The sequence below is a fragment of the Syngnathus acus genome, chromosome 6 (genome assembly GCF_901709675.1).
Source record: "Syngnathus acus chromosome 6, fSynAcu1.2, whole genome shotgun sequence".
In the NCBI taxonomy this organism is placed as follows: Eukaryota; Metazoa; Chordata; class Actinopteri; order Syngnathiformes; family Syngnathidae; genus Syngnathus; species Syngnathus acus.
This window is the reverse complement of record NC_051092.1, coordinates 16,038,304-16,062,541: the sequence shown is the minus strand read 5'-3', so window position 1 is coordinate 16,062,541 and position 24,238 is coordinate 16,038,304. Positions and strand designations below refer to the sequence as shown.

Genomic DNA, 24,238 nt, shown 5'->3' with positions numbered 1-24,238 from the left:
AATCAGGAAAGACAACTGACATTTTTCAGTCATGCAAGTAGAAAAGATGGACTGGAAAAATTTGTACTTTGTGGGAAAAAAGACAAGTTTTGTTTGATGTCATGGGTTTTGGACAGATTTGTTGAGAACAGTCAGAAGGCATACTATATTCCGCAGGATTCACTAACAATGGATGAACAGCTGTTTCCAACCGAAACTCGCTGTAGGTTCACTCAATATATGCCAAATAAAGCCGACAAGTTTTGGGTCCTAGCTGAAGTTGGAACAAAGTACTGCCTCGGTGTGAAGCCATATCTTGGAAAGGATGAGCAGAGAGTTAACAGTTTCGGGACACATGTAGTGATGACGCTTATGGAGCTGTACTTTGGGCGTGGCTACAACATCACCACTGACAACTTTTTCACAAGCAAAGACCTAGCACTGAAGCTTATGGAAAAGCGGACATCAATAGTTGGCACCATGCGATGGAACAGGAGAGAGATTCCAAGCTCTTCAAAGATGGCCACTCACGAGTCAGTATTTTACAGGTCTGGCTCCATCCAGTTGGTCAGATACCAATCAAAGCCCTCTAAATCTGTTGTGCTGCTGTCAGCTCTGCACAAAGGTTCTCTGTGCCAGACAGATGGAAAAAATAAGCCAGAATCAATCCTGTATTACAACAGCAGCAAATGCGGAGTTGACATGCTTGACGCAACGTGCCGACAGATGCCTACAAAGGCAGGATGCAGAAGATGGCCACTTGCAGTGTTTTTCAACATTCTAGATATGACTGGAGTCAATTTGTGGATAATCTACCAGCAAGTCACTGGCACTAATATCTAACGCAGGAAATTCTCAAGTCAGCTGTCTACAGATGCAGCATGCCGGACTCCCTGGCGGAGACGAGGCAGGCTACAGGAGGGAGGTTGACAGCCTAGTGTCATGGTATGAAGAAAACAACCTCACCCTCAACACGGACAAAACGAAGGAGATGATAGTGGACGTGAGGTACAGAAGTGTAAAATGTAAAACCTCCCGTTTCAAGAACTCTTTCTTCCCCACAGCCATTAGACTCTTAAACAGCTGACCAGATCACTACCTCTGTCACTGATCTGCACTTTACTGTACACTGTTTACACTCACTTTGTTTTGCACTGCATTCTCCCCTGTTTTACAGTACATTCACTATATCTCTCACAACTGTTGCACAATGCCATTTTTGCACTAGCCTTCGTAGTTGTATATACTGTGTATATATTGTGGTTTTTATATTTTGTGTTTTTTTTACTTTTTAACCTTCTTTTAATCTCCTTACTTTGTCTGGCACTTTAACGGATAGCGAAAGAATTCATTGTACAAAGAAAAAGGGCTTTCCTTTTGTACATATGACAATAAACGCTTTGAATCTTGAATCTACAGAACTGACATTAGCTGAGATGTCAGCCAGGAATCCCGTACCAATGGCAGCGTCAACAGCACGGGACAATTGACAACTAGAGTGACTTGTCAGATAAAAATAGGGTGTAGCTGCAACAGAACTGTACCCGTCTGTGATATTTGCAAACGTCCCTTATGTGGAAAATGTATGGCTAATATTTGTATCGCCTGCAAAGATAAGACTGTCTGATATTAGGGACAAGCACAAACATGCAAGTCTGTGACTGAAATGCTTGTGAAAGAACTTTGTTCTAGGTATAAACTAGTGTATCTTGCACACAACTAATGTAAATACGTTTTTGTCTTTGTTTTTCTACTAAGCATGCTAAATAAATATAAGTCAGATTTGTTCAGATTTCTGCTACAAATGCGTATTAAGTAGTCAGGATGCAAAGTTGTGATGCGCGTCAATTGACGCGTCCAGCTGTTCAACAAACAGCAAACAGCTGAAATTTGCTAAATGCCCCTTGCTAAATTTTGCAACTGCTTACTACACATATGGAGAAAGATATTTTTACTCCCGTGAGGCTAATCCTTGTGATATGTTGAAGTAGTCATAAGTATAGATGTCCATATAAACTTTGGTGCCAATTGATAGCTGTTTTTGGACACTTTAAACCAGTGGTTCCCAAAGTGGGCGGTACCGCCCCCCTGGGGGCGGTGGAAAGATCTGGGGGGGCGGTGAGGAAGAAAGGGGCGGTAGGGGGGCGGCAGTCGATTTGTACACAACACACCGCTCTGGCCCAGTCAGATCCGACAGCATAGACTACAAAAGCAAAAGCTCAGGTTTGTAATTTCAAGCTTGTAATGTTCAGAATTTTATCTTATAATAAAAACCGCATTCTGGCGGTCAACATCATCTTGAGTTCAAGTCAACATGAAATTGGGGACTCGCCAGAATGCGCCGTGTTGTGTTGAGCTGGTTAGGGCAGTGGTCCCCAACCACCGGGCCGCGGACCGGTACCGGTCCGTGGGTCACTTGGTACCGGGCCGCCAAGCCGCAGAGAATTGTTTTTTTTATCGACGATCAATTAATTCAGGTCAAGACACTCGTCCCGGTCACGTGACATGTTTCCCCAGTCGCGCCCGCAAAGCTAATATGTGGCGACAGGCTAACTAACCAGGCAGTGAAGCATTCAAAACTGCTTCAACACATGGAGACCAAGCATCCTGCAATAAAAGACAAACCTTAAATCACTTCGGGTGTCATTGTCTCCGATTACGTCTAGATGGGACCGGCTCGTTTCTGAGAAACAAACTCAGTGCTCCCACTAATTCAACGTAATGGTAATGATATTATAAATGTATTATTTATTTATTTATATAAATGTATTATTTATTTATATAAATGCCGGTCCGCGGAAATATTTCTGACATGTAACCGGTCCGTGGCGCAAAAAAGGTTGGGGACCACTGCCTTAGATCACGTCAATTCAAAATGACATTGAGCTAAGGCCAAAGTTCAAAAAGTCATATCAAGATTTTTGGTTACAAAAAAAAATCTCTGACTGCTATCAAGTCAAAGTCAAAGTCAGTCAGCTTTATTGTCAATCCCTTCATATGTCAAGACACACAAAGAAACCGAAATTCCGTTTCCTCCATCCCACGGTGACGAGACATACAAGCAGGCGACACAAAACAAAAACAAGAAGGCACAAACCATAAATAATAAATAAAAAATAATAAATAAAATGAGCGATGAATAAATAATAAACCAATAATCCAATAAATAATCCAATAAATAAGAGGAGCAAAACCAAGCCAGTATGCAGACAGCAAGAACAGGACGCTACGCTGAAAGGGGGAGCGAGTTCAGGATCCTAACAGCCTGGAGTACGAAGCTGTTGGAGAGTCTGGTGGTGCGGGAGCGCAGGCTCCTGTACCGCCTCCCAGAGGGCAGAAGATCAAACAAAGAGTGAGCGGGGTGACTCACATCACTCACAATCTTGGTCGCCTTGCGGGTGAGATGGGAGGTGTAAATGTCCTTCAAGGAGGGGAGAGAAGCACCAATAGTCTTACTAGCCGTTTTCACTGTGCGCTGCAGGGCCTTCAAGTCGTAGTCAGTGCAGCTGCCACCCCAAACAGCAATACAGCTGGAGAGGACGCTCTCAATGGTGCCGCGGTAAAATGTAGTCATGACGGCCGGAGGAGCTCCCGCTCGCCTGAGTTTCCGAAGGAAGTACAGGCGGCGCTGGGCCTTCTTCGCCAGCGATGCGGTGTTGGTGGACCAGGAGAGATCCTCACTGATGTGCACCCCCAGGAACCTGGCGCTGCTCACTCTCTCCACCACAGCACCGTCGATGGTCAGCGGCAGGTGTTGGGCGTGACCCTTCCGGAAGTCAACAACAATCTCCTTGGTCTTATCGACATTCAGCAGGAGGTTGTTGTCCCTGCACCACGCGGTCAGAAGGTCAACCTCCAGCCTGTATTGAGTCTCGTCTCCCTTGGTGATGAGACCCACCAGAGTCGTGTCGTCAGCAAACTTCACTATGCGGTTGCCGCTGCAGGTGGCAGCGCAGTCATGCGTCAGGAGGGTGAAGAGCAGCGGACTGAGCACGCAGCCTTGGGGGGCCCCTGTGCTCAGCGTGATGCTGGCGGAGATTTTGTCGCCAACACGTACCACCTGTGGCCTCTGACAGAGGAAGTCCAGTAGCCAGTTGCAGAGGCAGGTACTGAGGCCCAGCCTGTCAAGTTTGCTGATGAGACGTTGTGGCACAATGGTGTTGAAGGCAGAACTGAAGTCCACAAACAGCAACCTCACATACGAGTCCCTCCCCTCCAGGTGGGTGAGGGCCGAGTGGAGGGCAGAGCAGATGGCATCCTCAGAGGACCGTTTGGCTCGGTACGCAAACTGGAAGGGGTCAATGGTGGGGGGGAGAACTGATCGGATGTGCTCCATGACAAGCCGCTCAAAGCACTTCATGATGATGGGCGTAAGTGCCACGGGGCGGTAGTCATTGAAGCAGGACGGAGCAGGTTTCTTCGGCACAGGTACGATGGTGGCAGCTTTGAAACACGACGGGACGATGGCCTGCTGCAGGGAAGTGTTAAAGATGTCCGTGAAGACACCCGTCAGCTCACCAGCGCAGTCCTTCAGCGCTCGACCCGGGATGTTGTCCGGACCCGCCGCCTTACGGATGTCGATAGCGGCAAGCGCCCTCCTCACGCTGTCGGCGGAGAGGCACAGGGGCAGCTCGTGGGAAGGGCATCTTCGCTTCTTTGATGCCCCGAGACAGGTCGGCCCTCGCAGTCCTCAAGCCAGCCTCATCCCCCGCCCTAAAGGCTTTGTCCCTGGCCCTCAGCAGCCTGAAGACAGCCCCGGTCAGCCAAGGCTTCCGGTTAGCCCGAGTGACGACGGATATTGAGTGTGTCACATCATCAATGCACTTCCTGATGTAGGAGGAAACAGAGTCAGTATACTCCTCAATGTCCGCCCGACCGTCGCACGTGGCAGCCCTCCTGAACACGTCCCAGTCAGAAGAGCCAAAGCAGTCACGAAGCGCATCAGAGGCACCCTCAGGCCAAGTGCTGTGGAACAAGGTCAAGATGTACTTCATTGCCTTCCCAACATCATATTTAGTAGAACGGGGCTTCAGTGCAGTCACCTTGCTTCTTTCCAAGCAAAGAAACCGACTGAAAATTACTGACCGCGGGGATCTACGACTTCTTCTTAGTGAGTTCCAGCCTGATGTTGAGAAGCTTATGTCCCTGCACCAAGCACATCCATCCCATTAATATTACGTGTGAGACAATGAACGTTACTGGTGGAATGTTTATTTACGATTCTATGTTGCTGAAACAGTTAAAACTGCTAAAAAATAAATTGGTTTACTAAATACTAAATTGGGTTTTATTTGTGAAATACACATTTGTGTTTAACCTTTCTCTTTTCAAATTGCAGCAAACCAAATATCAAGAAAGAGGTGTTTGTTTCCATATGTGCCTTGGGGGGGCGCTAGGAATTCACTGGGGAGCCAAAGGGGGCGCCAGCCTGCAAAAGTTTGGGAACCACTGCTTTAAACGATAGTCTGTTCAATGATTTTCCGACTGGGAAATTGTGATTGCTTCCTTCTTTGACGTATTCAGCCTGTTCACAGCCACTCTGTTCCAAAATACCGTTAAATCACTTCTGAGTTTTTTCAAGGCGAATTGTAGTACTGACATAATTTTTTAATACAGTCCTATGATAGGACTCCTATCATATAAGTGCTAATGTTACTGTTGATTACGCTATCGTTTTCAGGCGCTACGCTGTCGCCATCTCTTGGTCAGTCTGAGAAATGCTGTCTATGACCATTCCGGTAGCTGCATTATTATTATTATTATTATAATATAGCTATTATTAGACTTTTACTTACTCGTTTCAGGGAGCAAAAAAGAAAATCAACCATTCTGTGTTTCAATTCTGGGGATTTAATTTTCAAACAAATATGTCGTTTTTCAATTTTTTTTAATATCTCTTTCCAAACGTAATACATTTTCACAAGGGACACGGTCCATTTACAAGGGCAATTTCTGTTTCACCCGTTTCATTTTGAAAAGTAATAATAATGAAAATAATCATCATTTATCCCGCCTACCGTCCTCAGTGACCAATCACGAAAAAGATTGTCGTCATCTGACAAATGACTGGCTAGTATTTGTGTTATGTTCCGCAGTGTCCGGAAATATGTGTCTTATTTAGTCCACTGTGAGGCAAAGGTTGTTCCATCAATATTATCTGAGTCGTCTCAGGCGCTTTCTTGTCTCATTTACGAACGAGGCGGCTTCAGGTAAGGAAGTTAATTCTGTTGTATTTTGAATCCAGCCAGTGAATAAAAAATGGCGTGGTGGTAATTGGAGCAGGAGGTCTCCTCTTAAGTGCTTACGTGTTGTAATTTTTGTATTAGCTATATTTCTATATTTTATATAGCATATTTGTCGAACTCATATTTAAATGTTTTTAAAATTCAAGAAAAAAAAGCAACATTTTTAAAAGAGCAATTGATACTATCACAAATACCTCAACCAGATGGTTGAAGAAGCATTTCTAATTCCAATCAGGCGTTTAATCCAAATAAATGAGTCCATGTAAACGTAGCTAATGAGAGACTGCTCATAAACCGATACCAACAATCTGTGAAAAGCCAATAAAAAGCCTCAGACGGTGTTACCCCACAGAGGTCACAATTCATCCTAAATAGTCGGGAGGCACAGCTAAAGCAGCGGCTGGGCTTGCTCAGGAACCTGAGCAACATAGGACTATGGGAACGGTGTGCTTTTCCTACCAACATCAAGCCTTGTTCATATGGAAATGATGCTCAACTACGTAGTTCATAGATGACATGGTGAGGGAAAACGGGTAAACACTCAGAACAGGGAGGAAGTGGAATCCAGTTTTGGCAGTTAAAGCAGCAAAGAAATCATATAAGGCAGTCCTTTTGTCCAGACAAGTAGACATTTTTAGATATTAGCTGCGGACAGTTTCGACTGTCTCCAGTCTTCCTCAGATGCGTCATCTGACGTAAACTGCCTTATATAATTTACGGAGACATGAAGAATCGTATCGCAATAGCAAAGAAATCATTTGAGGGCAGATGTGCTTACAAGTAATGTAATGAGATTCACTACTTGTTTATCCAAACCCTTACTCTTCCTCGCTCATCTTTTTGAGTAATCTCGATAGAATCTGGTTAAATAATGTAACATGTAAACAGAGGAACGAGGACAAAGGAGTTTGTAAATAGTGGAATGAAATTCACCTAAAATGTTTGTCTACCCAGGAATGCCACAAATGTGACGTACCATGGGCAACACTGAGTGTGTGGTGGTGCAGAAGCGACTGTCCCGCTTCCGTCCCGAAGATCGGCCAGTGATTGAAGGAGTGTTTGATTGGCTTCAGGGCAATGCTGTGATTCCTGAAAAAGCCCAAAAGAAAACACAAGCAGGAAACACACTGACCTTTGAGATGCTGCAGGTAGTATTATACATGAGAAACAGATAAACACATTTTGTTTATCTTTATAGCTATTTACCAAAACTAAATGTTTTTCTAAGGCCAAGTCATCTTAGTATTGCATTAATAATAATGATTAAAAAATGTATATTCCACATGCAATATCTGATCATTCTGTGTTCCCAGGCCTCCATGTGCATGCTGGCATCAGAATCAATGATAAGGAGGTCATACCAATGCATGTGTAGTATTGACTTTGGAACCACAGCAGCTGGCAAAGTCAGTACGTCCCCCACTTTAGGAGTGTGTCGCGAGCAATTAGTCATCTTTCTTGCAGACACCCTACGGGGTACTGCAGAAGAACGGGCTCCTCTTGTTATGGCTATGTGCCGGAACAGAGCGTGCTCTAAGGTTGTCACCTCTGAGCAACTAACAGAGGTGAGGGAAAGAAATAGAAATAGAATTGTTTTCATATTCATCTTAGATATGTTGTCTTTTCATAGTTCTTACAGGACCTGATCTCTGCCATCATTCATATTCTAGTCTATAAAGGACTCCTTCAAGGGTGGAAACCAGACAAAATGGGTGATGGCTCTCAGTGTGTTAAACTCTTGGCAGAGCAGATGTGTTCAGAACTGAAACCTACAGGTAGGTTATTCTTGTCATTTTTAATTAAGGACACAATGGAGACACTGCGGGAGTGTTAGGATGCAACACGTTATATATTATTTTTTAAATTCAAAATGAATCTTATTAGTATTAAAAACCAAGCAGTAACAGCTGCAATGTCCCTATTATTTCTGTAGAAATCCTTATCAGGGTTCCCGTAGGGTTGTACCATCTAAGACTTTGGACAACAATTGGAAAAACATGTTTTGAGTTTTTGAAATACAATATGATGGGGCAGTGCATCAAATTTTGCATTTTATTTTTCCTTCGCCGCACAAGTGCCAATGCCGAATAACTCCAATGGCTTATGGCCCAAAAAATCTGAAACTTCACATGTATATACTAATTAGTTGCGACCTGAAGACATCTACAGTGATCCCTAATTTTTCGCAGGAGATGCGTTCCAGAACCTACCATGAAAAACAAAACTCCACTAAGTAGAAACGATATATGTTATTCAGAAATTTAAACATAACCAAGATGGCGGCACGCTCAGACGCTGCGGCTCACGGCTCTCCCCTTCAGTGTTTGTTTTTGCGTTTTCTATGTGTCTATTTGTGGACTTTTTGTATTTTTTGTATTTTGTATTATGCGGCACACCACTACAGCCGACAGGACCTTGTAGACATCGGCTATCGACATAAGACCGCAGTCTCGAGGGAATCTCAATACAGCCAAAACATCCCAGACGAACTAGCAAGACCGCTGGACTCTCCGTGAATTGTTGTCGGGACTGGAAAGCGCCGCAGGCGGAGGAGGGAGAGGAAGCAGAAGCGAGGCTGCAGGTTCGGCCTCCTGCTAAGGCTAAAGAACCAACCGCACAAGCCACCCCACCCGAGCCTGTTTCTCACCAACGCTAGATTCCTCACCCACAAGATGTAAGATCTGAAACTACAACTTGCGGGAAATTGCTATGTTTGTGACTGCTGCGCCCTCATTATCACGGAGACCTGGCTGAATCTGAAGATCCCCGATGCTAGCGTGCAGCTGAATGCTGACGCTAGCGCGGCGCTCTCTCTCCTGCTGAACACCAGCAATGAACAGCAGCGGGCCCCCCCTGATGGTGTTCACATAATAGCAGGAGACTTTAATAGGAACAATCTGAAGACTACTCCCACAGTTTCACCTGCACGTTAAGTGCCCAACAAGAGGGGAAAGGACTTTGGACCACGTGTACTCCAACATCAAGCATGGGTACAGAGCCATGCCCCTCCCCCATCTTGGACAGTCTGACCATCTCTCCTTGCTACTCATCCCCGCATACACTCCTCTCAGATGCAGATCCAGGCCCACCATAAGGACTGTAACAACTTGGCCTGAAGTGCACTCGGTCAACTCCAGGACTGCCTTCAAAACACGGACTGGGAACTATTTCACCACCAAGACCTGGCCATGTTCATGGAGTCAGTCCTGGACTACATCAAATTCTGCATGGGAACCGTATGTGTGGACAAAACCATTCGAGTCTTTCCCAACTAGAAACCCTGGATGACCAGCCAGGTCCGCTCACTCCTCAGGGCCCGTGACTCTGCCTTCAGGTCAGGCGACAGAGCCCTTTACAACTCAACTCGGGCTGACCTGAAGAAAGGGATTAAAAAAGCCAAAGCGGAGTACATGAGGAAGATGGAGTCCCACCTCGCCAGCAACAGACCACGAGAGGTGTCGCAGGGCATCCAGACCATCATATACTTCAGGGGCTGTGAGGTGACGTCAGACCCAAGTGAGTCGCTGGCAGAGGACCTCAACTGCTTCTTTGCCCGCTTTGAATCCCCACAGCCTCACTCACCTGCTGTAGCCCTCCCCCCATCCACACCAGATCCCAGCACCCCTCCACTCACTGTAAAGGAGCAGGAGGTGAGGCGTGTGCTCCAGGCAGTAAACCCCAGGAAGGCTCCTGGTCCAGATGGAGCTCCTGGTCCAGATGGAGTACCTGGCAAAGTGCTCAGAGCCTGCGCCCACCAGCTGTCCCCAATTTTCTGCAGGATATTTAACCTCTCGCTGGCACAAGCAGTCATTCCTACCTGCCTGAAGTCAGCCACAATAATCCCCATACCAAAAAATCCACCCCCAACCAGCCTCAACGACTACCGCCCTGTTGCCCTCACCGCAGTAATAATGAAGTGCTTCGAGAGACTGGTTCTCCAACACATCAAGGACTACCTCCCCCCCACACTCGACCCCCATCAGTTTGCATACCGGGCGAACAGATCCACGGAGGACGGCATCACCATAGCTCTGCCTGCTGTGTTGAGACACCTGGAACAGCAGCAGAGCTATGCGAGAATGCTCTTTGTGGACTACAGCTCGGCTTTCAATACAATCATCCCAAATGTTCTGGTCACGAAGCTGGACACTCTGGGCCTCCCCCCTCTCACTTGCACCTGGATCAAAGACTTCTTCACCAACAGGCCCCAGACGGTGAGACTTGGCCCCCACCTTTCCTCTGCACGACGCACACTGAGCACTGGTTCACCACAAGGCTGCGTGCTGAGCCCTCTCCTCTACTGTCTTTATACCCATGACTGCAGTCCGGCCCACGGCAACAACATGATTGTAAAATTTGCTGATAACACCACAGTGGTCAGGCTGATCTCGAATGGTGACGAGATAGCCTATAGGGAGGAGGTCCAGAAGCTCACGAACTGGTGCCCTGCAAATAACCTGGCTCTGAACACCAAGAAAACAAAGGAGATCATCGTGGACTTCAGACGGAAAAAAAGAGACCCCCCCATGCATCAACAGCGAGATTGTGGAGAGGGTCCACGGCATCAGATTCCTGGGAGTCCAGATCTCTGATGACCTCTCCTGGACACGCAACACCTCAGCTGTCATCAAGAAAGCTCAGCAGCGTCTAGACTTCTTAAGAGTCCTCAGGAAGAGCAGTATGGATCGGAAGCTTCTGCTCGCCTTCTACCATTCCTCCATTGAGAGCCTGCTAATGTACTGCCTCACCACCTGGTACGGGAGCTGCACTGCTGCAGATAGAGGGAGGCTACAGAGGACAGTCAAAGCAGCGCAAAGGATCATCGGCTGCCCTCTCCCCTCCCTGACGGACATATACAACACCCGGTGCGTCAGCAGAGCGCACAACATCATCAAAGACAACACACATCCCGCCTCCCAGTTGTTTGAACTGCTTGCTTCTGGGAGGCGTTACAGAGGCATTCGAACAAGGACTACCAGACTGAAAAACAGTTTCTTCCCAAGAGCCATCACCGCTCTGAACTCTGAGAGAAAACAACACCAGCTATAATACAACACCGACACTCCTTTAAAAACTACATGCAATAACTATTTACTATTTATTATTTATTTTCTGTACAAACCTCATTCATGTTAATACATATACCCACATTGAACATACTGTAAATAAGATTTTTTAACCTTCATTCTTAGACTAATAGCTATACTGTAAATAAGATCTTTCACTTTTATTCTCAGACTTCCTTTTATACTTTTTTAAATTTTGTATGTTTGCACTAGGAAGGGAGCAACTATCCGAATTTCGTTGTACAACTAAGTTGTAAAATGACAATAAAGGGCATTCTATTCTATTTTATTCTATTCTATTCTATTCTAAATTGTATTGACATTTCCAACCCGTATTGTTTCTTATTGTTCGCTAGAGAGCACAGATATATTGCAAGTCAATTAGAAGAGTGGTTTTCTTTGCCAAGCAATGTAATGTGTTAAGCTTCAGAATTTTATGACCGGGAGGACATCATGCAGAGCGAAACCATAGTAAGTCACAGTTGTGCATGAATCTCCTGTTGCATTGTGGTTCATTACACAATATTAAAGCTTTTTAAACCCTCCCCAATACTTTTACGTTACATAAACCTTTCCCATTTCCTTAAAGCTTACATATCACGTTTTAAATTCTTCTGTTTTATGTTTTACTCATTCAGTTATGGTCTATATATCCTGTAAAGTGGAACAGCGATGCTGAATTCCTCTTTTTGATAGCATCACAGGTCCCTCTTTTATTCTTATTCTGAGGTGCAGCTCAGAGCAAGGTGTTTTAGTGCGGTCTTTTTTAATGCAAATGAGATACTTCACACCCCACTTCCTCCAGGCCGCAAGATGTGCGCCTCCCTTTCCGGTCGGACATATTTGTACAAACCAGATTCAGTTGAAGTTGGGAATTTGTGTAAAATGTAAATAAAAACAAAATACAACAATTTGAAAATCCTTCTCAACCCATAGTCAATCGAATACACTACAAAGGCAACATATTTAATGTTCAAACTGATAAACTTAATTGTTTTTTGCCAAATAATAATTAACTTAGAATTTCATGGCTGCAATACGTCCAGTAGAAGTTGGGAAAGGTGGCAAAAAATACTGAGAAAGGTGAGAAAAGCTCATCAAACACCTATTTGGAACATCCCACATGTGATCAGGCTAATTGGGAACAGGTGGGTACCATGATTGGGTATAAAAGGAGCCTCCCCAAACATGCTCAGTCATTCACAAGCAAGGATGGGGCGAGGTTCACCACTTTGTGACTTTTTTTTCACCACTGCGTGGGAAAATAGTTGAACAGTTTAAGAACAACATTTCTCAAAGCAAAATTGCAAAGAATTTAAGGATTTCAACATCTATGGTCCATAATATCAAAAGGTTCAGAGAATCTTGTGAAATCACTGCACGTAAGCGCCACAGCCGGAAACCAAGACTGAATGACCGTGACCTTCGATCCCTCAGACAACAACATCCAGAAACACCGCCGAGTTCTCTGGGCCAGAGCTCATTTAAATGGACTAATGCACAATGGAAAAGTGTTTTGTGGTCTGATGAGTTCACTTTTCAAATTGTTTTTGGAAACATTGGACGTCGTGTCCTCCGGACCAAAGAGGAAGCGGACCATCCGGACTGTTATCAACGCAAAGTTCAAAAGCCAGCATCTGTGAGGGTATGGGGGTGCATTAGTTCCCATGGCATGGGTGACTTACATTTCTGTGAAGGCAACATAAATCCTGAAAAGTACATACAGATTTTGGAGCTCCCATCCAAGCGACGTCTTTTTCATGGATGCCGCTGCTTATTCCAGCAAGATAATGCCAAGCCACATTCTGCACGTGTTACAACAGCTTGGCTTCGAAGTAAAAGAGTCCAGATTCTCCCCTGGCCCGCTTGCAGTCCAGACCTGTCTACCATTGAAAATGTGTGGCGTATTATGAAGCGTAAAATACGACAGGGAAGACCCCGGACTGTTGAACAACTGAAGTGGTTCATCGAGCAAGAATAGGACAGAATTCCACATGAAAAGCTCAGAGAATTAGTCTCCTCTCTTCCAAAACATTTATTGAGTGTTATTAAAAGGAAAGGTGATGTAACGAAGTGGTAAACATGCCCTTTCCCAACTTCTACTGCACGTGTTGCAGCCATGAAATTCTAAGTTAATTATTATTTGAAAAATAAAATAAAGTTTATGAGTTTGAGCATTAAATATGTTGTCTTTGTAGTGTATTCAATTGAATATAGGTTAAAAATTATTTTCAAGTCATTGTATTTTGGTTTTATTTACATTTTACACAATTTCCCAACTTCAACTGAATCTGGTTTGTAGTATTTTAGCCGAGGTAGCGTTTACTTGCGCCGCAAACTTTTTGATTGATTAAAAGATGCAGAAAAAGATTAAAAGAACAGCAGAAGATTTGTCCAGACTGTAGAAACTGAATGTCCTCTCAGTTTATATCTTTTAGGTTGAAGCTTTAATAACTTTCATGGACAGTTACAGGTAGTATAATATTGACTCCTCACTTAGCCTGTACAGCAACAACTCTACCTCTCTCTGTTCCACACGATCCGACTGCCTCAGTCTCTTAAAGGGGTAGCGTCTAATTATCACAACACTACACAGACACCATACACAACACTTTAACAAGGTAAATCCCCTCACAATATTTATGAACACGTCTTGTAAACAAGCAATGCAATCAAATTAATTAGTAAGCTAGTAAGTAACCAGCTCAGTGGCCTAGTGGTAGAGTGTCCGCCCTGAGACTAGAAGGTTGTGGGTTCAAACCCCGGCCGGGTCATACCAAAGACTATAAAAATGGGACCCATTGACTCCCTGCTTGGCACTCAGCATTAAGGGTTGGAATTGGGGGATTAGATCACCAAATGATTCCCGAGCGCGGCACCACTGCTGCTCACGGCTCCCCTCTCCCCCAGGGGATGGATCAAAATCACACGGGGATGGGTTAAATGCAGAGGACAAATTTCACCACACCCAGATGTGTGTGTGATGATGATCATTAGGACTTTAACTTTAACTTCAGCTAATGTTAGCATTAGCGAGAAGGTAATGAATGCATTCAACACATTATTGTGTTCCCCAAGAATAATTCAGCACCTTCGATGCAATTCATCTGATACGACTACTCAAAATACACTCACAAGAAGATTCAAGATCAAGATTCAAGAATTTGTATTGGCCATGTTTGAGATTGCCAAATAAGGAATTTGACTTTGGTACATCACAGCCTCTGTTCAACATTTAGGTGACTAACAACACTCAGGACATGTGCGAAAATTGACAAATATTCTCAAACATCCCCTGATCTTAAACTCCCAGGAGGGCAAGGAAAAACTCAAAACTCCAACGAGGGGAAATGAGAAACCTTGAGAAGAGACCACCGATGGGAGGATCCCTCTTCTAGGATGACCAGGCTGCAATGGATGCAGAGTGGACACATAGTACACATAATACAGACAATTCAAAAAGGCGTGGAGAGCAGGATGTTATTGCACAGCAATGACTCTGAGACTCTAAGAGTGGTGTGAGTTCATCAGAGCGACAGCCTGGGGGAAGAAGCTGTCTCTGTGTCTGCTGGTTTTGGCGTACAGGGCTCTATAACGTCGTCCGGAGGGGAGTAGTTCGAACAGACTGCAACCTGAAAACATTGAAGTGAAAACATAGAGCGCGCAGCTCTAAAATTAGCAGAAAGCGTGAGGATAATGTTATGAAAACTGGGGCATCAGAGTCACAGTTTATTATTTACGTGTCGTTCAAGGTTACCGCTTTACTGTGTCCGTTGTGTCCATAGATGAAAGGAACGGAACCATAAATGAAACAAAGTCTTTTGGCAAATCCTTCTCTATACTGACAAAAGATTCCTGAAACACTCGTCCTTGAACAAGCAGGATTTTTCCCACAAATGTGGGAACACTGCTCGAAAAATGAAATTTGACCAGGCACTTCTTTGAGGTTCTGATGCTGGGGGACGGTGCAATGAGTTGTGTGGATTGATGCATCCAACAACGTGACATTTTGGTCTCTCCACTTCGCCATCCTTGAGTTGTTTGGACTACAAAAGTCTACGAGTAATAAGGATAGCGGATTTGTGAAACAGTTTGGTCACACCCATTACCTTGTTTGGTATTCCCGCCCCAAAGGATGTGACATAATAGATAAAAATACGTAATAGAAAATGGAGAAAACTGAATGGAGTAAAAAATAGCCCCCAAACAGATCATAAAAGTATCTCTGGAGGGATAGATTACACTTTTCTACAATCTTGGAGACTCCAAGTGCACAATAAAATGAATATAAAAGCAAAAAAAGTGGATTTTCCATGGAATATCTCATTCTCACACTGTGCATGTATTGTACCTTTACAGTAAATAAAAGAACAAACACGTGATATTATCACGTGTCCTGAGTACTTCTGCATTGGTTGGTGCTTCTTTCCTCGCCCGTGGCCGGCTGCCTGTGCTTGAACTCAGTTACATTCACAGTGACGCACATTGCTCAGAGTCTTGCCCCTTGCTATCAGAGCTCATGGCTGCTGTCCCGACTACTGGACGGCAGTGCTTTTTTCCTATGTGCGAGGCAGCCAGCCAATACGGAACTGCGTGTGCTAATTGGCGCAGATCGCCGCCACCAGTCCCATGTTACCCGCTGATTAGGGCGTATATATAGACGCCGTGCTCTGGTCAGTCCTTGCCATCTTGTCACGCACACCTGGCACCTGATTCCCCTTTGCCTGATCCGCTGTGTAGCGGTACTCCTGGCTTTTTCGTCTGCCTTGACACACGCACGTCTGGCATATGATTCCCGTTTGCCTATCGGCTGTGTAGCGGTACGCCTGGCTTGTTCATCTACCTTGACACACACACGCCTGGCTCCTGATTCCCGTTTGCCTGATCCGCTGTGTAGCGAGATGCCTGGACTCTTTTTAGTCCAACCTTGTGACCACAATCTTGCTTTACCCCTGTCTGCCACCACGACGCGAGCTCGCTGACCGGCTCATCAGTCGCCTTGTGCACCCGCTCTGCTGATGTTGTAGCCCCCCTTTTCTGCCTGGCTGGTTGCTGCCTTGACATACGTACCTGATTCCCGTTTGCCTGATCCGCTGTGTAACAAGAGGCTACCACAACGCGAGCTCGCTGAATGGCTCATCAGTCACCTCGTGCACCCGCTCTGCTGACGTTCTAGCCTCCCTTTTCCCCTTTTCCTCTTTTCGCATTGTCAAATGCACTTATCAAACGTAAGTGACCCGACTTCTCCATTTAAAGGGCCAAACTTTCCTTTGTCCCCGCGCCGCTCTAACACAGCTGTCATGGGGAGACGAGAGTTAAATAAGCCAGGGGTGAAGAGACTCGTCCGAGTTGCTAACCCCCTTTATTAAATTATTTCTGAAGGAATCAATCTAATCTTTTTATGACGCCAATCCCTCAAAAGTGTAGGGTAACTAAGGTCGAGACACGGCGTCAGAATGACCGCGCCCTACTAGTGGCTTTCTTCTGATTTGGGGGTTTCGTTTAATCTCGGATATATTTAGATGTCTTTGTTAAGACTTCAGGGATTCGTTAATTTACACTAGCGCACACTGGCCCTAGCTGAGCTTAAGATAACTATTTCGAGCCAGATCTGACAATACCCGATTTTAAGGATTAAAGCTGTCTTCACTTTAAAAAGAATTGAGTGGATTTACAGAATGACTATGATAGGGAAATAAAGAAAATTTAAAGTTCTAATTACTGCATATAAAGCCATGCTCAACATAGTTAATACGAAATAATCGATAACCGAATTAAGGATTAAGGAGAAATTTAATGAATAAGCAAGAAAAAGAATTACAAGTCGAACAAACAACAATAATTCCACTCACCAATCTCAGAGATAAAGAGGAGACAAAATGTCTAAAATGCTATTTGGTTGAACAAGTCGACTGATCAGTTCTCTTTTTTTTCAAAATTCGAATTTGATTTGAATAGATAGGCGGCCTTCAGGAGGACCACGCCTTGAAAATGGCATCTCCCTTTCCTGCTGGCCCGAAGTCCTCTCTCCTAGCCTATCTGTAAGCTTAACATTTGACAAAGTCCAATTCGAAGCTTAAAATTTGACAAAGTCCAATTCGAAGACCCTAGAAATTCATTTTAGTAGATTTTGATCCAATCTCAAAAAGAATGAAAAATCCATCTTTCGTCTAAACGGCGTTCTTTACTCCGTCCGGGCAGCTTCAGGGCCATCGCCCTGACCAGGAAGAAGGGCCCTTTTCTTGTCCGAAGCCAAGCTTTTATAGGCTCGTCAGCTCCTCTGGCATTACCTCATCGGAGAGGAATGCATGACCTCATTGGAATGTGTGGAATGCCTGGTATGCTAGGAATGCATGACCTCAGCTGATATTTTAGTATTGCTGTCTCAGCGGATCTTCCAGCTGATATTTTAGTAATGCTGTGTCAGCGGAACTCTCAGCTGATATTTTAGTAATGCTGTCTCAGCGGATCCCTCAGCTGATATGTGAGGGTTGCGCAATCTTCACCTGACTTTCACCTGGGAACCACTGGTTGCCTTGGCAACCTTGCTCAAAACAGCAACCATTGCGCATGACTGTTCTCTTCTACAGGATGCAGCTGTTTCCTGTTTTGGTCGTTCTTTCAGCCGATTATCACCACTAATATCACTATTAACCATGGAGGTCTCCTCTCAACTTAATACATTCATGTATAGAAGGAACAACAATGTTAAATACATGTTGGATATTGATTAAACATTGCCTTATCAATAACACATACTAATTGTTGCTCCTTCCTTGAAAGACAGATTAATGTAATTTGACATTTACTACATTATTATTTACTAAATTATTTAATACATTATTGTGATATTTGCATTAATGACATTTAGCATGTAAAGGCATGAGTAATTCAGTGTAGAACTGGGTCCTTTTACTATGGGTCCTTTTCTCCACTCCTCTGGGACACACTCCTGTGTCCAGCATTTGTTCAACAGCTCTGTCATCTTCTTTACAATAGCTTGGCCACTGACCTTCAGTAAGGAAGTACTCTCGCCCAGGCAGTAATTCAGTGTAGAACTACCACTGTCACTATGGGTCCTTTTCTCCACTCTTCTGGGACACACTCCTCTTTCCAACATTTGTTCGACATCTGTCATCTTCTTTACAGTAGCTTGGTCACTGGCCTTCAATAGTTCTGCTGGGATTTTATCCATGCTTGGAGCCCTGCTGTTCTTCAGTTTTGCAATTGCGGTATTTACTTCTTCTTTTATTTTGTCTGTGCTAATTCTAGGGTCTGTTTCTTCTACAAATGCACCAGGGTCAAACAATTCTATTCTGCCTTGCTGATTCAATGTTTCTGAGAAATGTTCAATCTGTCTGGCATTTTGATCTTCTTCAGATGTTAATGTCTTGACCTGTTTGTTCTTGATCAGGGCACTATTTGTGTTGGAGTTGTTGGCGTCAGATGGTTCTTCCACAATTTTATCAAGTGTCTTATTCTTATTTGCTGCTACCTGTGCTTCATCACCTTTATGCTCAAACCGCTGTTTCTTTGTCTTTCTTGCCATTTCTTTTGCTTATACAGTGCTCGATATTTGTTAGCTGCTCTTTCTCTCGGTTCTATAATTATGCCTTGGTCTCGTTCAGGTCTTGCAGCTTTCCTTTGGTCTATCACCTCCCAGATTTCTTCAGTAATCCACCTTTAAATTTTGCTCTTCTTTTGCCAATGCTCTCTTCAGCAGACTGATTGCTACACTGAAACTTTGCCAGATTTCTTCAATGTTTTCACTGTTGGAGCAGTTCAAATCTGTTTTGTAGTTTGGTCTCAAATTCTGTGGAAGTCTTGGGGTTCTTCAGCTTTTCAAGCTGAATGTCTTGACTGTTTGGCAACTTTTTCAGTTTCAGATTCAGTTTTGCACAGACCAGTGATCAATGCCAATATCTACTCCTTTGCAGGCTTTGACATGTTGCGGTGATGACCACCATCTCCTAGATATGCAGACATGTCAATTTCAGTCAGAGTTGTTACATCTGGAGATTGCCAGGTCTTCTTGTCTTTGTGCCTTGAGAAAAGTATTTCCAATTGTGAGTGCATTTGCACTAGAAAACTGAATCCGTTTCTTGTTGCTGAGCCAAATGTAAAAGCCAAAGGTATTTTAAAACAATCAAATGTTCTATCTTTAATTCATATATTTGTTGGAAGTGCCAAAACTGTGTTAATATAGTCGGTATGTATTCCTAGAGTTAATCGGCTAATTAATCGGGACTCGTTCTTTTTCTTTCAAATATCATTTCGGTCGAAACCTACCGTAATTTCCGGACTATATGTCGCGGTTTTTTTCATAGTTCGGGTGGGGGGGCGACTTATAATAAGGAGCGATTTATGTGTTTTTTTCCAAAAATTTTCCCCCCCCAAAAAAAGTGAAACCGCGATAAACGAACCGCGATGTAGCAAGGGATTACTGTAATTTGAATTTCAAATGACGTCAGCAGCGTGACGCGGCGTGGCGCGGCGGTTGTTTACATAAAGGACAAAGATTGATCACGGGATGACGAAGATGACGAAGGACCCCACGTACTACCGGCATCATTAGCGGCTTTGTTTCTAAGTGACACGGCGGACGAAGAGTTTGAAGGATTTAAGGATTTGGAGTGACACAGAAGGTTTGAAAAACTATTATGGCTTTGACGCACGCCCGGTCCTATTCTATGGAGCTCTCTTTCACCTCCGTGGATGGAAGTCTGGGGCCGGCGCTCGGCCGGGTGGCTGTCCGGGGACGTTGGATGGGGCTCGGTCATGGCTTTTACGCACGCCCGGTCCTATTCTATGGAGCTCTCTTCCACTTCCGTGGCTGGAAGTCCACGCCGCCACACGCCTGGAAGTTTGTTTTGTTAAATAAAGAGCCGTTTACCAAACCCACGTCTTTCCTTGAACTTTGTTAACGCTACAATATAGTTATATAGTAGATCTGTGGAATAACGACGAGGCTGACGTCTGGGCGCACGCGCGGCGTTGTTGACAAAGGACGAGGAATTTGATCGATGGATTTAATGATTTAGAGTGCACAGATGGTTTGATAATATTATTGCTTATATAATAGTTATTTGATATCTAATTTATATATCGTTATATGGGCCTGTGGAATATTTTGAAGTACAAGCGCCGTCAGCTGCGCGCACCCATTGTTGACAAAGGACGATCGATGGATTTAATGATTTGGAGTGACACAGATGGTTTGATAACATTATTGCTTATATAATAGTTATTTGATATATAATTTATATATTGTTATATGGGCCTGTGGAATATTTTGAAGTGCAAGCGCCGTCAGCGGCGCGCACGCATTGTTGACAAAGGACGATCGATGGATTTAATGAATTGGAGTGACACAGATGGTTTTATTAACGTGTTATTTATGTAATAGTTTTTTGAATAACTCTGAATGTTACGTCAGGGCCGTTCTCAGCTCTTCGTTTGTGTTTATGTCACGTTAACATACCTATCGTTTAGCCTGTTGCTGGTCGTTCATGACTGTTCTTGGTGTTGGATTTTGTCGAATAAATTGCCCCCCAAAATGCGACTTACACTCCGGAGCGACTTATATGTTTTTTTTCACTTTTTTGGGCATTTTATGGCTGATGCGACCTGTACTCCGGAGCGACTTATAGTCCGAAAATTACGGTAATTATTTACCTTCTGTCAGCATTGATGCTGACAAATTACAAAATTAACTCTGATTCCCTAGAATCTGACCAAGAAAATGCCACATTGTACTCAAATTTGTCAAAATCTGACCAAGAAAATGCCACGGTGTATTGAGATTGCTGTCAAAGCCCCTGTGTCACAACTCTCCTTCGACTCCCATCCTTTTAGGAAGCATGGCTGTGCCCAGGGCGTCTTGACACATAGGGTCGGCAAACTATTATAAGCTTGCATTAATACAACCAATGTAATCAGAAACTTGTTTGGATAGTTTTTCTTGATAAACCACATACATGTTTCCCCTGAGCGCCACAAGTACACTTTAAAGTGCTCTATGAATAAAGTTGATGAGTTGATTTTAACAAAAATGTTTTCATTTTCTTGAAAGACCAGGGAGGATATGATGTTGCCTGTTTGGAGGACTGGATCTTTAGAGTACCTCAAGTATCTTTATACCTGGAGATGTTGGTGGCTGAGGGACTAAACGTTTGGCCAAGTGTGCAGCCAGCCCTTTCTCTGTTGCCCCCTTGTAAGGAGACACGTTGGAAAGATCTACAGTGTCTGTTGGATATTCCCACCCTCATGTTTCTTGCACCACAGGTTAGTGTCTGACCCAGGGTTTCCCTGAACACATTTTTTTTTTTGCACCAAGTCCAAGTCGAGAGTATTTGATTTTGAGTTTCCATATCAATCATGATAATGATTTATTTGACTAGTGAAATACAAAGTCACTGTCACATGAACCCAGGCAACAATATTAACAGCACTCATTTTCTGGAGGTTAACGTTGAAATTTACTCCCTCCTTGAGCAAAAAATCTATATTTGAAGACACGGAGTGTTTTAGCATATCACTTGGTGTTTTAGTCACTTAGTCACACCAACTTTTTTGTTTGTATTGGAGTAATATGACAATACTAATAATCATGATCAATCATGTTAGGCCCGATAAAAGTCATTTGAAATTAATGTGTCACATTGCTTCAACATGCCAATGTCTAATTTTTACAGCTGCCTGACAGATGTAATTCACCATGGAGACTTGTGTTTTCCACACTGTTGCATGGCGAGAGCTTCACGAGGATGGTGGCAGGTCTGACTAAGTGTGGACCCACCTTGCTGCTCATCAAAGACACAAAGGGATATGTTTTTGGTGGCTTTGCCTCCCTCAGCTGGGAAGTCAAACCACAGTTCCAGGGTGAGAAGTGGATATTTCAGATTACTCATTATCAATCAATCAATCAATCAATCGATCAATCAATCAAGGAATTTGACTCCGGTAGATCTCGGACTCTGTACAACATTTAGGTGGCTAACAACATTCAGGACGACGTTTGCAAAAATGGACAATTATTCTCAAACTCAAAACTCCTACTAGGGGAAATGAGAAACCTTGAGAAGAGACCACAGATGGGAGGATCCCTCTTCCAGGATAATCAGTCTGCAATGGATGCAGAGAGGACACATAGTACACATAATATGGACAATCCAAAGATAAAGCATTGAGGGCAGGATATTATTGCACAGCAATGTCTATGAGACTCTGAGTGGTGTGAGTTCATCAGAGCAACAGCCTGGGAGAAGAAGCTGTTTCTGTGTCTGCTGGTTTTGGCGTACAGCGCTCTGTAACGCTGTCCGGAGGGGAGTAGTTCAAACAGACTGTGACCTGGGTGAGAAGGGTCTGTAGAGATGTTACATGCACGTTTCCTGGTCCTGGACAGGTACAAATCTTGGATAGATGGGAGGTCGGTCCCGATTATCTTTTCTGCAGTCCTGATTGTCCGTTGCAGTCTGTGCTTGTCTTATATGGTGGCCGATCCAAACCAGACAGTGATGGAGGTGCAGAGGATAGACTGGATGATGGCAGTATAGAAGGTCTTCAGCAGCTCCTGTGGCAGGTTAAACTTCCTGAGCTGTCTCAAAGTACAGCCTCTGCTGGGCCTTCTTCCGGACAGAGTCTATGTGGCCGGTCCATTTCAGGTCCCGAGAGATTGTGGATTCCTGGAGCTTGAAGGTGTCTGTGTAGAGAATAGCATTACTGAGGATAGTGAAGGGTCGATGTGGTGAAGGGTCTCTCCTGAAGTCCACTGTCATCTATACGGTCTTGAGCGGGTTCAGCTCCAGGTGGTTTTGCCTGCAGCAGTGTACCAGCCGCTCCACCTCCTGTCTGTATGCAGTCTCGTCACCATCCCGGATCAGTCTGATGAGAATGGTGTCGTCTGCATACTTCAGGAGCTTCACAGAAGAGTCGCCTGAGGAGCAATAGTTGGCGAAGAGAGAGAAGAGCAGTGGGGAGAGGACACACCCCTAAGGGGTGCCAGTATTGGTGGTCCGGGTGTCGAACGGGATGGTCCCCAGCCTCACATGCTGTCTGATCCACTGACAGGTGGAGGCAGGCATCGCGAGTTGGATGAGCTTCTGGTGGAGGATGTCAGGAGCGATGGTATTGAACGCCGAGCTGAAGTCCACAAACAGGATCCTGGCGTACGTCCCTGGGGTGTCCAGGTGTTGCAGGATGTAGGACGGTTGAAGATCTGTGCAAAGGTGGGTGCCAGTTGTTCAGCACAGACTTTCAGGCAGGAGGGGGACACGCCGTCTGGGCCTGGTACCTTCCTGACATTTTGTCTCCGGAACATCTGATCCGCGAGGACCACCTCCTCGCGGATCAGAAGTGCGGGCGCGTCTTCTGTAAGAGAGAGAGTAGATGATAACGATGATGGAGGTGTGGCATGGTTGTAGGGGGAGGTGTGTACGTTGATTGTGATGCAGGAGGTCCTGTTGTGTGGGTGGACCGTTCAAACCTGCAGTAAAACCTGTTTAGCTGGTTTGCAAGCCTTGGGTTCTCCACAGAGAGGTGTCTCTCCAGGCTCTCTCCATAACATCTCTTGGCATTCCATATCTCTCGGTTTAGTGTGTTCCTGGTCTGCCTGAATAGGTCCTGGTCCCCACTCCTGTAGGCCTCCTCCTTGGCTTTGCGCAGCATCTTGAGGTTCGGTGTAAACCAAGGTTTGTTGTTGTACGTGCAGAAGGTCTTAGTCTTCACACACAAGTCCTCACAAAAGCTGATATATGATGTGACAGTATCGGTGAGTTCATGCAGGTCTGAAGTTGCAGCTTCAAAACCCCCCCCAATCAGTGCAGTCAAAGCAGGCTTGGAGGTCCTGCTTTGACTCCACTGTCCACTTCCTCACAGTCCTCACCACAGGCTTAGAAGTTTTTAATTTCTGCCGATAGGTTGGGATCAGATGAACTAGACAGTGGTCCG

General features: G+C 44.6%; 2 protein-coding genes across 8 annotated transcripts in view; one reads left to right on the top strand and one right to left on the bottom strand.

Moving 5' to 3' along the window:
* adat1 (adenosine deaminase tRNA specific 1) overlaps positions 1-24,238 on the bottom strand; it is a 525,603-nt gene that overhangs the window by 311,005 nt on the left and 190,360 nt on the right. The gene's annotated exons all lie outside the window — the stretch shown is intronic.
* The window catches only part of meak7 (MTOR associated protein, eak-7 homolog), an 83,010-nt gene continuing 64,842 nt past the window's right edge, over positions 6,071-24,238 (top strand). For all 7 annotated transcript variants that reach the window (XM_037253582.1, XM_037253580.1, XM_037253578.1 and 4 more), the window contains exons 1-6: positions 6,071-6,188; positions 7,179-7,372; positions 7,538-7,789; positions 7,855-7,999; positions 21,363-21,574; positions 21,985-22,171. In XM_037253582.1, coding sequence (XP_037109477.1) covers positions 7,202-7,372; positions 7,538-7,789; positions 7,855-7,999; positions 21,363-21,574; positions 21,985-22,171 — 967 coding nt within the window. In that variant the 5' untranslated portion in view covers positions 6,071-6,188; positions 7,179-7,201. The remainder of the gene's footprint in view (positions 6,189-7,178; positions 7,373-7,537; positions 7,790-7,854; positions 8,000-21,362; positions 21,575-21,984; positions 22,172-24,238) is intronic.